The 16,127-nt window shown below is 41.1% G+C and overlaps 1 protein-coding gene across 1 annotated transcript; it reads left to right on the top strand.

The window, feature by feature from the left end:
* The first annotated feature begins 3,422 nt into the window (after positions 1–3,422).
* Positions 3,423–14,365, top strand: AK3 (adenylate kinase 3). The gene is made up of 5 exons (XM_082302112.1): positions 3,423–3,581; positions 7,803–7,922; positions 10,776–10,948; positions 12,590–12,708; positions 14,086–14,365. The coding sequence occupies exons 1-5, from the start codon at positions 3,434–3,436 to the stop codon at positions 14,207–14,209; spliced, it is 684 nt and encodes a 227-aa protein (XP_082158238.1). The 5' UTR covers positions 3,423–3,433; the 3' UTR covers positions 14,210–14,365.
* The last annotated feature ends 1,762 nt before the right edge of the window (positions 14,366–16,127 follow it).

Here is a 16,127-nt window from a genome sequence, read left to right as displayed (position 1 = left end):
AGTCTTGCCACTCATCTTAGTAAGGAGCCTGTCACTGCCTTCTCAGTAACCTTCTTGTGAGTGCTAGAAGGCTGCTAGTAGGTACTCCTGAACCACCCTCTCTCCAGTCTGAATAAGCATGATTCCTTCTGCCTGTGGCAGTGTCTCTTCTCCAGCCGCCGATCATCTTGGTCACTCCCTTCTAAGCGTGCCCCAAATGATCAATGCCTGTTTTGTACTGGAGGGCCAGTGCTGGCCACAGTATGCAGATGTGGCCTAAGAAGTGCCTAATACAAGGGGACAACTGTTTTCACTGACGTAGTGGCTACAGTCCTGTTAATATGGCTCAGGATGTTAGTGGCCACATGCTGGATGGTGCTTAGCTAGCTGTAGACCAGTTCTTCCCAGTCTTCTTTGGCAAAGCTTCTGTCTTGCTGGTCTGTCCCCAGCCTCCACTACTGGAAGCAGCTGGTGTGTCCTGGGTGCAGGACTTTGTACCTGCCTTTGCTGAATTTTGTCAGCATCCTGCTTAGCCCCTTTCCCCACCTGTTCCTGCAGAACTCCACCTCCTGCCCCTAAGGCCATCCACTCAGGCCACACGGTTTGTTGTTACTCACAGAACTGATGAGGGTGCACTCTCTCTGCTACCAGGGTTATTCACAGACGCTAGAAACAACAAGGCGCCAGGATAGACCCTGGAAAAACACACTCCTTAATGGCTTTTGGTAGGGTACAAAACACTGAGCACTACACTTCAATTCCAGCCGGTTTTTCACCCACCTAATTGTCCACCCATCCACCAGATGAGATACCAGAGGAGGTACAAAAATTCTGTGGGAGACCATGTCAGATGTCCTGCTGAAGTCAGCATGCTATAACTTCTTCCTCTTGTGAGTAACCATTTCATTTTGATACAAAGTATTACACTTGGGAAGTAGTTACCCAATAGTACTAAAGAAATTCTGTATCAAACTCAGAAGAAAGGATTTAGATCTCCAAGGAGCATACCTGACAGCAACTCTCTTGACAATTTAAGGCTTTAAAAGCCTCTTTAAAGAATTTATAGTGTTTGAAAAGAATGCTGAGAAATATGAAAGATTATTTATTAGCAAGATCATTTGGATTTGTTTGAAACAAGGTTTTGATTACTGTTCAGTCACCACAAGGGTTAATTCTACACTCACTAAGCAAGAGTTAGGATTTTAATTTATAACTGTAGGCTACATGTGCCAAAAAGATTAATCAGAATACAGCGCAAGTTGTGTTACATAAATATTGACTACTCTGTTAAGATGTGAATAATTAAGTCTGAACAAAGAGGATAAAATGTCATTTTCGAAACAGCAAAATGAGAGCTGCCAAAAAAAGCACTTGCCTGTCTTACACAGAATAGCTGTGTAAAGATTTGTATACAAACTAGTGAATCATTGACGCATTATTTCCTTTTCCACTTCTGAGTATGTTACAACTATTGCACAAAACTACTAGGGCAAGGTTTGGACTTCAGCAAAGATAGCCAAGGAAAGGGGAACAATAATTTCTGTTACTTTCTATTTTTTGTAATCTAAGTGCCCACTTCTGTTCTACAAAAGCCGTATCCTAGTAAGAACCTGTGTATGCATGAGAAGTGCCTTCCTATCCATTTCCACCCCTTCTTCAAGAATCTGTTATGAAGTTCAGAGAGGTTTCTAAACAGTCTTTAACAAAGGGATTGTCTTAGTATTCCTGTCTGGAGTTCTGAGCTGCTCAATAGTGCCTGTAGAGAGGCTGAACCTTAGGCTTCTCTTTAAACAGGCAGATAAATCATTGCTGCTTTTTATACATGGTGGCATTGGAGATTAATTATCTCTCTGAAAAGTCGTATTGGCTGGATATGTATTTCATATAATACCGTCCATTTTCCCATGTATTTGCTTTAGGAAGATTTATCATCACTTCTTGTGAACTTCTGCCATTCAGAAATCTCTGAACTGTGGAGCTTAAAACAAATAGTGTAGCTTCCAACATCCAAATGCCTTTTGTTGCCAAATTTTGTTTAAGACTGTGGTGCTTTGGCAGACTGAGTTGTTGCCTGGGAACACTGCTGGAGCCCTGAATGTTTCACTGTTTCTGACTACTACAATCTGGAATAGAGGTATTACTAGGTTCATTTATGAAGGTTCACATTTCTCAATGTAGTGAACTTTATGCTCATAGAACTCTATGTGCTAAGCAAGTGCCTTCATACTTAATGGTTAAGGTAATTTATTTTGTTGACTGGGGAGTTTTGGGGCTATATTCCCATTTCCTTACTGTTCCAAAGTACCAAACAACCGTTTGAATATTTTCTAGTAGCTTTACTTGTCCCAATGTAAAACTATTGAAATGAAACGGGGTTTAAAAACAGGAATCTAAATTTCATTAATGTTTTGGCTGTAGCTCTACTTTCTGCTCACTGTGGCCCTTCTGGAACAGTGGTTGAGATGCATCAGCGTCTCCAGAACCTTTAGGAGGAAGGCTCACTTCTCCTTCTGTGGACACGACAGTGAACACTCAGAAAATGGGACAATCTTCTATTTCGGCCAAAACATTGTGTTCTGCTGTAGCTGAGAATCACTGAATCGTATCTGTGGGAAAGGACCTCTGGGTGTTTGGGAGAACAGTACTCAGAACAAGGACAACCTGCAGTCGTTCGCATTCAAGTATCTTAAACAAAACTCAGGCACAGCTCGTTACGAAAGCAGCTGCCTGCTGCCAGGCAGTGAGAGCTTGTTTGTGAGAGATCAGCAAGAGCAGGGCTGCTGCATGGGGGTGGATGAGCTCAGCAAAGTCAGCTACAGCCTCAGGGCACCTGGGCAGGGCAGTGGCAGCAATGAGACGTGTCAGTAGTCAAGCCGTCATCAGGTGACAGCCAGGTAAGGAGCCATGTCCCAGCTCGGTTTGGGAAATACTTGTGATAGCTCAGGGAAGTGGTGGAGTCACCATTCCTGGGGATATTTAAAAGGTGGACTTGTATCAATTTGTGGCATGATTTAGGGGTGGACTGGCAAAGTTGGATTACGTATTGGGCTCGGTGACACTCAAGGTCTCTTTCAAACTAAGCGATTCTATGACTGAGGGGGCGGCAGGGGCTGACGGCTCGGGGAGCAGCCAAAAACGGGCCTCCTGGGCAGAGGGGTGTGAGGCAGCTGGTCAGGGCCGGTTTGAACAGTGATGTCTGAACGCGGTCTGATGCGACGTTCTGAGATGCAATTTGCTCTAGTTATCTTTTTATTATCATTATTCATTTATCCCTCCCTCCTCCCGTGCATTTACGTAAAGGATCTTTCCTTCCTGCCTCTGATTGACAGCCGGAGAAGCTGCCACTGCCTTTCCCTGGGAGGACCGGCCGGGGCTCCCCGCCGGTGCGAGGCGGCGCTCCCCGGGAAGGCGGCGCTCCTCCCGCGGCAGGAGGGGCAGGAGCAGCGGGAGCAGCATGGTGGTGCCGCCGCTGCTGCGCGCCGTCATCATGGGGCCGCCGGGCTCCGGGAAAGGCACCGTCTCCGCTCGGATTATCAAGCACTTCGGCATGAAGCACCTTTCCAGCGGCGACCTGCTGAGGGACAATATGCAGAAGAAGACAGGTGGGAATGGGGACGCGGGTGCGGATGTGTGCGCGGCGACGACGACCCCTGTTCCCGTCCCTGCCCCGCGAGAACGGTCCCCACGCAGCCCGGCGGGAGCTCCCGCGGGACACAGCCCCGCTCCGGGGAAGGGACACACGCTCCTGCCCCCAACCCCTCCTTCCCTCCCTTCGCCCTCCAAGAAGAGAGGGCGCTTCTTTGAGGGGGTTTGCTGCTTCCCAGTCCCACCTCCGTGTGCCCCTCCCACGCAGACAGAGGTTGGATATCTTCAGAGAGCTCTTCTGGAGTCCAGAGGCCACTGAAGTGGGCCTCATATCTGCAGCCGTGGATCCTCCACGAGCTGTCACTTGCCAGCCTCTTCAGGAAAAAGGTGAACGGGGTTATCTGGAGTTATCCCGTTATTCGTGTTTTGTTACACCTAATTTTTTCCTTGTCTTGCTGCTTTTTGTAAGCACCCAGTGGTTTTTGTAGGTGTTTCTAGTAGCTCTGATAGTTTCTTATGGTTTTTCCAGCTGGAAGCATCTTAAAAGGGAAAAATATTCATATTTTTTAACAGGCAGGGCAAGAGGAGGGGTTTTGGACAATCAGATCTTTTCAGGTATTCATTTGATGGCTAGAAATAGAGGCACTTAGAATTGTTAATTGTTAATTCCAAAATTAGGCCTAGTCCTGAGCTGGTAGGCATAACATAGTGGTGCTTTCAAAAAAAAACAATGGGCAAAATTTTCAAACTGCATAGCTTAAAAAATTATTATTGTCTTACCAGTTCATATCATGCTTAGGTTTCAGCGTGGTCTGTGCTTACATACAGTGGTGCTTATACTAGGTAAAGATATTAATTATTCTTGCTGTATAGTCCTAGCTTGTCCTCTAGCCTCAGTTGAGATGCCACAGTCCCTCTCTCTGGTGGATTTTTGCAATGTTGGAAGGTTCCCTTCTGATGTCCACATCTGCTTTTCTATGTGGTGGGGTGAAAAACCTTGTAAGAGCCATCTCAGACTGCATGTGATGAAGTGAGAGTGTTATTTCCAGCAACTTCAAGCTGTAAAGTTCTACATTCACTTGTATCACTGTAGTATTATGCTTAGGTAACTGGCAGTCTTAGTTTTGGAATACTCATAAGCATGTTTGAAGGTGAAAATTTATCTCTATTTTGAAATAAATTGTTACATGATTTGCATCTGTCTTCACAGAAATTCTGTTTACTCAGTAAGGATAATGACTTTGGTACAGTGACTGACTTTACTGTAGTTGATATCCATAAGTTAAGAATTTGCTAGGAGCACACCTGCACAGACATATCTGATCATATTCATGCTATTTCTATTTGGTTGCACAGTCATAATTTTTTATTTGCAGGGGGTCACAAAACCTCTGTTATGAACTTTCAGTGTAGGACCTAGTGGACAGCCATTCCAAAAAACGAAGGAAATATGTTATTTTACCAAGTGCTTTGAGGTTTTCAATGTTTGCTAAATACTTTAGGTTTTGTGCAAGACCATAGAGCACCAGAACCAAGCTGAAGGTTGTGTGAGAAGAGGAAATTGCAAGTGGAAATATCATACTGCTTGAATTGAGAAAGGAGCCTGAAGTGATGGAGAGAGAAGTGATTACACAAAGAATTCTAGGTGGGTTGGATAGATGAAAGACTGTGAAGGAGAGCAAAGGTGTGAAATGGAAGTTTAGCAGCCACATTAAAATGCAGACCATGAGGAAAGAAGTCAGTGGACGGTTTAGAAGTGAAGTTTGCTCTAAATTAGCTAGAGCAAAATTTACCAGAATCTCCTATAGAGTTTCTTGCTCAAGTAAACCCAGACGAAACTATTGCAATTTCATTGAAAATCAGTCACTAGTTGCAGAAATGTTTTCCAGAGGGTTGAGATGATGTATGAGGTAGCAGGACGAGGTAGTACACTGGAAACAGGAGAACAACTGAGAGGCAACTCAGAGAGCCTTGATAAGTTCAGTCAAGGCAAAGATTCATGAGTTTTGGTCACAATAGAAGTGTCCTGCAATTTCCAAGTCTTTGGGAAATGTGTTACACTAAGATGGGCAGTTAAAGCCCTTGGAAAATTAGATACGGTTAATAGTAGTTATATAGTGCAAATTTTGCATTTGCTGTCTTGTGAAAATGGACACTGTTGAAAAGTCCTGTTGAAAATTTGCAGTTATTATCATGTTCTGTGGGAGAGTGGAGAGTCTGTGACCACCTCTCTAATGCTAAGGTAATTATTGTCTGATTATGGCTAGAGCTTATTTGCTGTAATATGTTTAGAACGTGCCAATCTTCAGTAAAACCGTAGAACATGGATACCTGTCATCACCTGGAAAGAAATCTGTATTACCTGTAATTCTGAAGACTACCATGCCCATGGTGGTTTCAGACCCAACGTGAAAAAGCCCAGAACTAAATAAAACCTACACAAAACCCCATGAAATCCCACTCCCAACAGCAGGGGTGAAAAAAAGTTATGGTCTAGTATACCAGCCTTTTGTCCTTATATATGACTATTTGGGTACAGTTGTGCCTATTTTTTTCCTTCTGTAATTGTGACTTTCTAACTGACCTGAGTTCTGCAGAGAGGGCCAAAAATCAGCATTTTTCAAGCTCTGCTGGTCTAAAAATAGTTTGCCATATTCTAAACCTCTCTGGGCCCAGAAACCCATGAATCTTTCCAAAGAAAGTTAGAATCGTTCCCTGTGAACCTTGCCTGGTGCAGGTTTTTAGATCATTGTGGCTAGAGCAACATAAATCAGTAGCAGAGCCAAGCATCAAGTACACATTAAACTATCTAGATGTGATTTATTCCTCCTCCCAACCTACTTTTGCAGGGTACATGGTTCAAAGCACAGTAGAGTAATAGAAGAGGTATGAAGAAGAGAGGTAGCGAAAAGAAGAGACACTTTGTAACCACGCAGACGGTCACCTTCTTTCCAGTTTGTGATGTGCTGGAGGACTCAAACACCACTGACTGACTCTTTTCCACATAGTGAGCATTATTTGAAGTCTGGCCAAGGTGCATAGTGCCTATTTCTAAATGGTCTTTGTACTTTTCAAAGCCTGACTACAGATGTGAACAGGCAGCAAGGGGAAATTGCTCCTTTAGTGCCTTTTTTTTTCTCATCACCAAAGCTATTGTTTGAGGACAAGTATTGCTTTTCAGTTGCCTCATCTGAGGAAGGGCCTCTGTCCTGTTGCACATTCAATGCACTGAGTGATGGGACTGACATTTGTCATTGCTTTCTGCTGAAAGTGGTCATATCTTGTGTGGGTGTGCCAGCCCACCCCATTTTCTCTTCTGTTTAGTTTTCTGTAACTAGATCTGAACTGACTGCAAGTAAAGGCTTCTGCAGATTCACAACGAAACCAGTCTAGCTGCTCTTCTGGGTGACTTAACATAACTGGGTAATTGTTTTATAAATGGAAGATACGGAAACTTTGTTCCTAGGACATAACCCAGGCAACTGAATTTCTTCCTGGCTATACCCATGATTTGGGTGAACTACAGCACGCTACTGCCTGCCACATAGTAGTGTTGCATGATATCTGGAACTATGATGCATAGATGGAATTTTTCTGAGCCAGTGGGATAAATGACTGGTACGAAAGGTTAGGCAGTTCAATGGGAAAATACTAGTGTCTGTGTGTTCCCATAAATAGTGTACAGTATCTATAAACATCCTCTTGTAACTCTAGTAATCATAAAAATACGTATCTGGCAAGTGTGCCCCACTGCAGACTGCTTTCTTAAATGCCAAAGGCATTTATCTTTGTAATGAAGCCTAAGCATAAGTTAGAAACTAGCCACTAAGCTGAGAAAATAACTTTCTTTTCAGAAGTCTGAGGGCTGATATCTTAATCAATTTCTATTCTTTATAGTTCCTATTTTGAAGATTCGTGCCTCTCCTCATTTTAGTTTTTGGAACTTAATATTATGAATACATACTAGTAAACTTACTCAGAGAATGTGAGGATAGAGGTGTGTTTTGTCCTGTTACGGTCTGTGAAACTATAGATGGATCAAATTAATCTGATAAATATTTGCATGGTCAGATCCTAGCTGATTGTCCATTTTTTAAAGACAGGCAAGCACGCTGTCTGTCTTCTTTACAACTTTTCTGTGTCATCCTGATCAAAACAACTTTTTTGCAGGCTTGTGGGATTTTTTTCACTTGCTGGGGGTCAGAGATAGTGTAATGCAACTTCTCTTACTTTCGCAGAAGTTGGAATCCTTGCCAAGTCCTACATTGATCAAGGGCAGCTTATTCCAGATGACATCATGACACAACTAATGCTGAATGAGCTAAAAGGTCTAGACCGGTACAACTGGTTATTGGATGGTAAGTTAGCATGCTGGATGTCACTACATGTGGAGAGAAAAACTGCTCTGGAAGACTTGGAACTGCTTTGGTTGCTTGCTGCCAGCTCGTTGTAAAACTTTCAGCAGACAGTCTGCCCCAGTTTCTTTGGCTGAAATATACTTTGGGTGCATCCTGCCTTCAGAACATTACAGCGATATTTAACTCATGTTGAAAAGGATAGTTCAACACCTCAGTAAAATTTCTGGCAATTCTGGTATTTTTTATGATAATTTATATGGTATTTCCCCTTTGAAATATGCATTGAGAAGTTTCTTTTTTAAAGACTTTTCTTATCAAAGTCCGTAGGAAACGGAAAATTTTTGAAGAATGGGGCTTTGGAATTATTTAAATAGGAAGGTAGGCATGTGATGCAGTAACAGGGTAAGTATGGAAAAGTACTGTAGCAGTGTGGAGTGTAATAAAAACCATTGCTCAAATGCCCTAAAAGGTGTCCTTCGTTTGCTGTTTGATTCTGTTCTCCAGAGTGAACTGTTTCACAGTTCTGCAGTGTAAGATCATTGTTTCAGCATTCACAGTTAGAGAGAAAATGCATTTGCTGCTGTCTTCATGAACTGGATGGCTCTTGTTATTCCAGCCCCTGGGACTACAGTTGGATGCATACCACAAAAATAGCATCTAGGCTGGATGCGTGTTTCATCAGACTCTAGTCCCAACCTGTCTCAGTAGTTAAAACTAGAAAGTTATTGGTGAGGCATTTTTATTTAGAGGGAGTGAAAAGTCCGCAGTGATCTCTGTCCCTTAGTGCTTTATTATAGCTGCTCCTACATACAGTGATCTGTTCTGGTGGCTTTTGTCACAGTTGGGTTCCTCCCTGAGATAAAGGCTTCATTCCCACAGTGAACAGCACAATGAAACCTAAACAATAAAGCAACAAACTGCAGATACTTTTTTTTTCTTTAGTTCCAGGTCCAACGTACACATAGTTCCAGTCTTATGGATCTGGACGTGCAGCAGTACAGCTGTGCCCACTGGCACCCCTCAGCAGGATGATTGTGTTGAGACCATACGAGAATAGATCAATTTCTGTTGCATGTTAACATGCTCCTGCCTTTAAACTTTTGGAGCAGAAATTTTGTCTGCATCAGCATTTGTAATGAGACGCAGTGAATTGCACTGGGGATAGCTCTGGCATAATGGACTTTGCAGGAACAACACTGTTGTGTTGAAATATGTTAACCTGAAATCTTTTGTTTGGTAACTGCAATGCAGAACAAATAGATGGGGTCAGCTAGCTCAATTCTGAACTGCTGGTATGTTCACTTAGCCAAATACCTGTTTACTGCCTCAAGATAGGTTGGTGGCTTCTAGAGTCATAGCAGACATAGCAGTCTTAGCTGTATGTGTCTGTGGGTATAATCTATTTAGATTTATGTGCTGTATAATTTAGGGCACTTTTCTCTGTGTTCCTGGAATTTTCATAATTCAACACATCTTGCAGATCTTTTTCTGTATTGAGAAAACACTGTATGTAGAAAATGCTGGTTCAATTTCAATGAAATGCTTTTGTAAAGACACTTAAATTCGTTGAGGAATTTTCTCATTACTCAGTCCCAAAGCAAACTCATTTTGCAGCTGCATAACTTAGAAGTGTGGTGGCTGCTAATAGTAAGAAAGAATTGCAGTTCTTGAATAGCAAGCGTGGTGGCTTGCTAATAGTAACAGTGTTCAAAAGCAGTGTTGAAGACCTGCCTCTTCCTCTGCTCTTAACATTTAGAAGCACTTCTATGAGATAATGTGAATGTGTGAGAAATAGGATGAGGGCAGCTCATGGCTGTGATGCAAACCAGGTGCAAGAGACTTAACGCACAAGCAAGCACTTGGTCTGAGTTTATTAACTCTGTCTTTTTGTAACACTTTTCCTTACTCATGCAATGGACAGATCAACCAATGTTATGCAAGTGTTTTTAAAGTTTGTACATATTGGTACTTGCCTTTATGCAGAAGTTTACTTGTACAGCATGATGCAAATTACAAGCTACTGAAGAACATCGAAACTATGCTAGAGCTTTCTGAGGAGAGGCATTGATCTAGTGAATATAGGATGCAATAGCATGTTCTGCAGGAGCTTTGACCACTGAAGGTCTTGTGCTCAATTTTTCATTTAAAATTCTTTGTGGAGACTTTGGCTTTCTTGTTTTGTTCCCACTACACCCCTCCTAAGTTCAAGCCATAGAGTAGGGAGCCACAGAGTTCATGGGGCAAAATGCAGCATCTTTAATGTGAAGAGACAGGTTCCTAATCAGCCTGAGTATTCTCACAGTCATCATATCTGAGAACAGTTTGGTATACTAAAACTTTTAGAACCCTTCTAAGTCCTGGACTGCCTCTGGTAAATACATTTCGCTTACTGTGACTGAATAGAAGGGGTTTGTAATGGCCACCACCTTAACCCAGACCCACACAGCTATGAAAGTAAGAGATGTCACAAATGTTTCTAGGTTGTTCAGACTTCTGAGTGAAACTTTTCACTGGAGCCTTTATTATTCTAAATGTGTACACAGTGCTTTTATGCAGTGTAGTGGTATGTGGTACATATGAATATGGGGTCTTTCTGCAATTATTGCTGCACTTTTGTGAAGATGATTAACTGAAATGAAGAAATGAAAGCTGGGAGACATTTAACAACTTTAAATGCCATGACACACTGAAAAATATTGGAAAATCTGATCTCTCTTCAGTCTTTAAACAATATGACAATGATTCTGGGTTTTTTTTTTCTGTCTAACAATTATTCTCTCTAATGACTCAATCCAAGTAATTTTTGCTATAACTCTCCTTTTGGAATTTTATGAAGTTGTTTCTTTTAAAAAGGTTTCCCCAGAACAGTTGCTCAGGCAGAAGCCCTTGACAAAGAATGTCACATAGATACTGTGATTGACCTAGATGTGCCATTTGAGACCATAAAGTGTCGGCTCACAGCACGCTGGATCCACCCTGCCAGTGGCAGAGTCTACAATCTTGAATTCAGTCCTCCCAAAGTGCAGGTAAGCAATATGCATTGGTGTTGGCACTAAAAAAGTGCTGCATTGCTTTTGCTAGCTGCAGTAAAATACTGTTTCAGCAGCTCAGAAGGAAAAGCCTCATTTTGTTTCTTGGGAGCACAGAATCTTTCTGATAATATGCTGCTGGTATGAGGGTAGTGACCTGGTAGAACCTCAAGCTGGTGGACAACATATTTGTCCCCTGCAGAGCAGAATGCCATGGTGTTTTGTAAGCTCTTGTTAAAGCTGTTCACTGATCTGGAATACTGTCTGCATTGCACACTGGCACAGGATCTGGGTATGGTCTAAGCCTGTTTGCAGCCTGTACAGTACAAATTGCAGCTTTTTTTTCCCTCCTCTAGAGGAGTCATGCTTTATATATAGGAAACACCAAATCATCAGTCAGAGGAATCCACTGAATGCTTTTCCTGTGTTTATATTTAACCAGGATGGATAGTTTCAAGGGAAGAGCTGCTGTACTGCAAAACTTGATGTAGAAACTTTCAAGTCAGGGAAGGTTTTCAACAGATTTAACAGCTTATGGCTTGAGATCTCCTAAAGAGGAATTTGAAGATAAAGACTGTACATTGTTACCTTAATTTTTTTTAAGAACAAGAACTTGCTTTAGTGCAACTCAGCTTAAACTGGATTTCATCTTTAAGTCCAAATAACTTAGCTGTTGTGGCATCACATTTCACCTGGAAGCTCTATTAAGTAACATCAGAAGCACAGCAGGCCCTGTAGTTTTTGGATTTCAGTGTTGCAGGAAAAGAGGCGAATGTTGAAATACCAGGTAAGCACTGGAAGTGCGCAACTGAAAAATTGTCTTTGTTTTGTTTAAAACAAAGCGTTTAAAATCATGGTTATTTTCAATTGTAGAAGAGCACAGGCAAGATGGAACGAAGAATTATCAGACTTATCAAAGAGTAGGCTTCAGCTGCCAGAGCTTTGCTACTGGGAACTGCTTTATCTTTCACTAATTAGCAGGCTTACCACAACACAGTGGACTGCAATATTTAAATGAAAACATGAAATAGAGCTAAACAGGTGAAATATGGTTGTCTCTTTTGTCTTAATAGACCTGCAAAATGTTTACTTACTTAGTAGGAACAAAACTTCACAAATTAGGTCCCTACCTCTGTAGGGAAAGCTCAAGCTGACTCTTACGCAATTTTTTTGTACAGCTGTTGCTAAATGATAACTCTTCCATTTCGCAACTTAAAATCAAAGGCCATTAACTCCTTTGCCCATTTTAGTATTGTCAAATGAAGGTCCAGTTGGTCTCTTACCACCTGTCATACAGGAATGTATTGCCAACAATATTGTTTTCCCTTGTACATGAGGTTTTTTTCTACATATTCCCCATATTCTACGAATGCTCCAGAGGACAAATTAGTCACATTACTTATGATCTAATGGTCATTGGCAATACTGAGAAAATATTTTTAACTACAGACTGTTTTACCGGAAAGTCAAGAACTTACATTCAAGATAAGAACACAGGTAGGAGCCTATCTCTTTATAAGCAGAAATCTACACCCTGATTAAGTGGAAACTGACCATAATTTAAATAGAAAATCACACAAAACATGCTTAAACAGAAGTAAGAAATACACTCCAGTGTTTGTTTTTAACCATGATTAGGGCATTGATGATGTTACTGGGGAGCCACTTGTTCAGCGTGATGATGACAAGCCAGAGACTGTCAGCAAGAGGCTGCAGGCTTATGATGCACAAACAAAACCTGTTCTAGAATATTATCGGTAAGTAGTAAAATCTGTCCTTCCACATTCTAAAATATTACTGTGCATTAGCACAGTGAAGAACAGATCTCTCCAGTTACAGAATATATTATACCACAACAGTGAGCATGGTGTGAGTAGCTGTGTAGCTTTCATTAACTCAGTAAGAAATCAGCTCAGTAGAATGAGTATGGTTTTCCACCGTTGTACGAGACCTTCTGGACCCTGTGTGGTAAAATAGCCTGTTACTGCAGCCAGCCATATTTAGCTTTATAAAAAATGCTATGCATTGTTCAATACATCATAGCACTGTTCTGACCAACAACAGCTCTAGTGGGAAGGTAACAGAGACAGTTCCTTTTTTTTGGAAAGAATTTACAGTATTTTGTTTTCTGGATGTGTAAGTAGAAGCCCTACTAACAAGTGCAAGGGGTCAAGAAGTGATACACAAATGGAGAAGCTGTAAATGAGGATTTAAATGTGGCTGTTCTAAGAACAGGACTGTGATTGGACCCAGCTAGCAAGACTCTTCAGGAATAAGCAGCTAATTCAGAATTATCATTTGCATTGTGGAGTGACAACAAATTACTAGTTTTCTTAAGATTCAAAATTATACACAATGGTTCTCTTAAGGTAAAGCTGCAAGTATCACGCTGCTAATATACAGATATTAGTAGGTCACCATGTAGAGCTTTAATTTTACCTTGCCTAGACAAAGAAATCAGACTCTGACAACATCAGTGAAGTGACCACCCTTTCTGTATTTCCATATTCACCACTCTTCATTGTATTCTTCCAGGACTGTTGAGCAGAAAACTAGAAGCTCCATCTTTGGTGTGGTCAGGTTTTAAAGAAGTTTTTCTAGATTGACAACGATATTCCTAATTTTGTTAGATTTCTGAGGTGAAAATGCCTCAGAGCACCACAGCAAGATAGAGGCCTAAGCTGCTGTTATTACTGATAATAACATACTTGACAGAAAAAAACAAGCTCCTACAACTAATTCAGAGTAACTTACATGTGCCTGGTTATCTTGCTTGTCCTGATGCACATTCCTTGATCCATGAGGTGCAACTTTACAACACTTGGGTTAGTCACAGTCATCTGGATGACAGCTGTACACCACGTGCTATGTGATAACATTGCTACTTATCTTTACCCTACTTGTGATTAAGTGCTCTGCAGACAGATATCAGTTTTATGTTCTGATGTGGCCAAGAGCCAGCTGTTTGAGGAACAGAGTAATGAATGTCCAGCCTGCATTTCCAATGCCACAGCCATTCTTGATGTTACACCACATGAACATTTTCACACTCCTGACAGGGTAATCTTCAAGTGAGGTGAAGGAACAATTAAACAATTTGACAACTGTAATATTTTCTTCTTTTTCTTCCTTAGGAAAAAAGGGTTATTGAAATCCTTTTCTGGAACAGAAACCAATAAGATTTGGCCACATATCTATGCTTTCCTTCAAACCAGATTGCCAGATGTGAGCCAGAAAGATGCTGCCATTCCCAGGTGAAAATAGGTCAAACTTCTGCTCATCTGTCATAGCTCACTACTGATTACATGAGACTCAGCAATCAAGAATTTGCCCACGTAGTTACCAGACTCATCAATAATTAAAAGTCCAATGTTGTCCTTAACTTACATTATGGTAAAATTTTGTTGCCTGTGGTTATCACTTTAATGCTGTATTTTTTTATATTAAATATACCTAATTTTAAAAATACAATAACTGTCTTTAACAAAACCAGGTACTCTTGTGTCTCTTATTTGGAAAATACATTTGCAAATATTGACTGGTGAAGGAAACACATTTCAAAATACAGCTTAATTAGAAAGCACATAGACTATTTCCTCAGTCAGTAAATGAAGCAATGATAAGGACATGAAAGCGCATTTCTTGAACATGTGCCTAGCTGGAGCTAGCCAGAAGCTGTGAAGAACCATGACCACTGGTCTGCAAAAAGCCATTTCAGACCAGAGCTGGTGTGTATGGAAATTGACCTTATGGAAGAGTTAGCCTCTTATATGTTTGCTTGCACAGACGTGAGTTGATTTTGCTCACCTTAAATTACACTTAGCACCAGGGAAAATTACCTAAACAAGTATGTTTATACTTTGCCCTCAGAGCAACTATCTTGCAGGCATGGAAACAGAGTTTCAATGATGTGTAACATGTTTGGTAAAGCCTCTGTCTTTGTGTGACCCTGTAAGACTTTATCAGGAAAAAGACAGCAGTAACAGATTAAGTGTAATCTAGTAAACCTGTAGCTAGATGATCTTGACCAGCGAATGTATCTTCTCTACTATCTTTGAAAACAAGTGCTCACTGATGCCAGTGCCAGGACTTGCAGTGGTCAAAATATTAACATTGGCATATTCCTGTAGCAATTTTTATTGTAGCAATTGGACTGTTTTTCATGAGATTCTTGTCTTTGATCAGCTCTTGTGTTTATTCATTAGATAACTGGAAAGACAAACTTCCACAGTCCACACTTTTTAACAGCCCAGGTACTGCAGCCATTGCTATTTTTCAGTGAATTCACCCAGCCTTTTTTTAATGTTCATCAGATTGGGAATTTTAAGAGTCAGCAAAACCTGAAGAACAAACAACTACATCTAGATAATGTCTGAAGTAGCTGTGTCCTAGTAATGCAGATTTCAATCTTCTTTAGCAGCGACTGTCAACAGCTACAGAGCTGGGGTGTTGACCTACCTTGGACTGCATGTGCACACCCAGTTTTAGCATTATGAATACTGAGACACATTTGAGTCTAAAAAAGAGATGGTCTCTGTAGAATTTACTGTAAAGTTTTCCCATTGCTACAAATGAACAATATGAGCAGCAGCTATCACTACAGCCGGTCTTCCTTTCATCTAAAGAAACCTTGCCAAGAAGGCTGGCCACTTCTACTGTCCTCTTGAGGAAATGTTTATATATTACAGTGAGAAACCCTGACTTGCTGCTTGTATTTTTGCATTTTGATTTCAATAAAAAACAGTGAATTTTTTTTTTTTGCCAGCATACATAAATTTCAGTGAGCCAGAAGGTGCAGGGGGAGGGAATCTCATTATTTGACACCTGCACCATCCAGTTTTATCCCCTTAGAAACTTAAAAAAGAACTTCTGCTGTATAACAGTTGCTAGATCAATGGCTCTACTGCTAAGGGTAGCAGTTGCGAGTCACTGTACTACATTTCCCTAAATACCCTTGCATACAACATTCAGTTAAAAAACAACCTGAAGTTACTGGTTTTCCTTTAAGTTTCCCTTAATAGTTAACTATTAAAGAGAAGGCAGTTTTTACTTATCCTTTCTGGAGTATCTGTCAAACTTAACCAGATTCAGTAGAAATTTGTAATTTTTATCTCCACTTTGCCTGTGGGACAGAAGTGCTCCTTGCTCTCTTCTCTTCAGTCTGTCTGCAAAAGGT

Source organism: Coloeus monedula, assembly GCF_965178545.1.
Source record: "Coloeus monedula genome assembly, chromosome: Z".
NCBI lineage: Eukaryota > Metazoa > Chordata > Aves > Passeriformes > Corvidae > Coloeus > Coloeus monedula.
Note: the sequence above shows the minus strand (reverse complement) of the source record. Positions and strands in the feature narration are given on the sequence as shown.

Excerpts from the sequence above, each read along its gene's own strand:
- AK3 (XM_082302112.1), top strand. The coding sequence starts at position 3,434 with ATGGTGGTGCCGCCGCTGCTGCGCGCCGTCATCATGGGGCCGCCGGGC. Across the intron at positions 3,582-7,802 it reads CAATATGCAGAAGAAGACAG|AAGTTGGAATCCTTGCCAAG; the intron begins GTGGGAATGGGG and ends TTACTTTCGCAG. Across the intron at positions 12,709-14,085 it reads CCTGTTCTAGAATATTATCG|GAAAAAAGGGTTATTGAAAT; the intron begins GTAAGTAGTAAA and ends TTTCTTCCTTAG.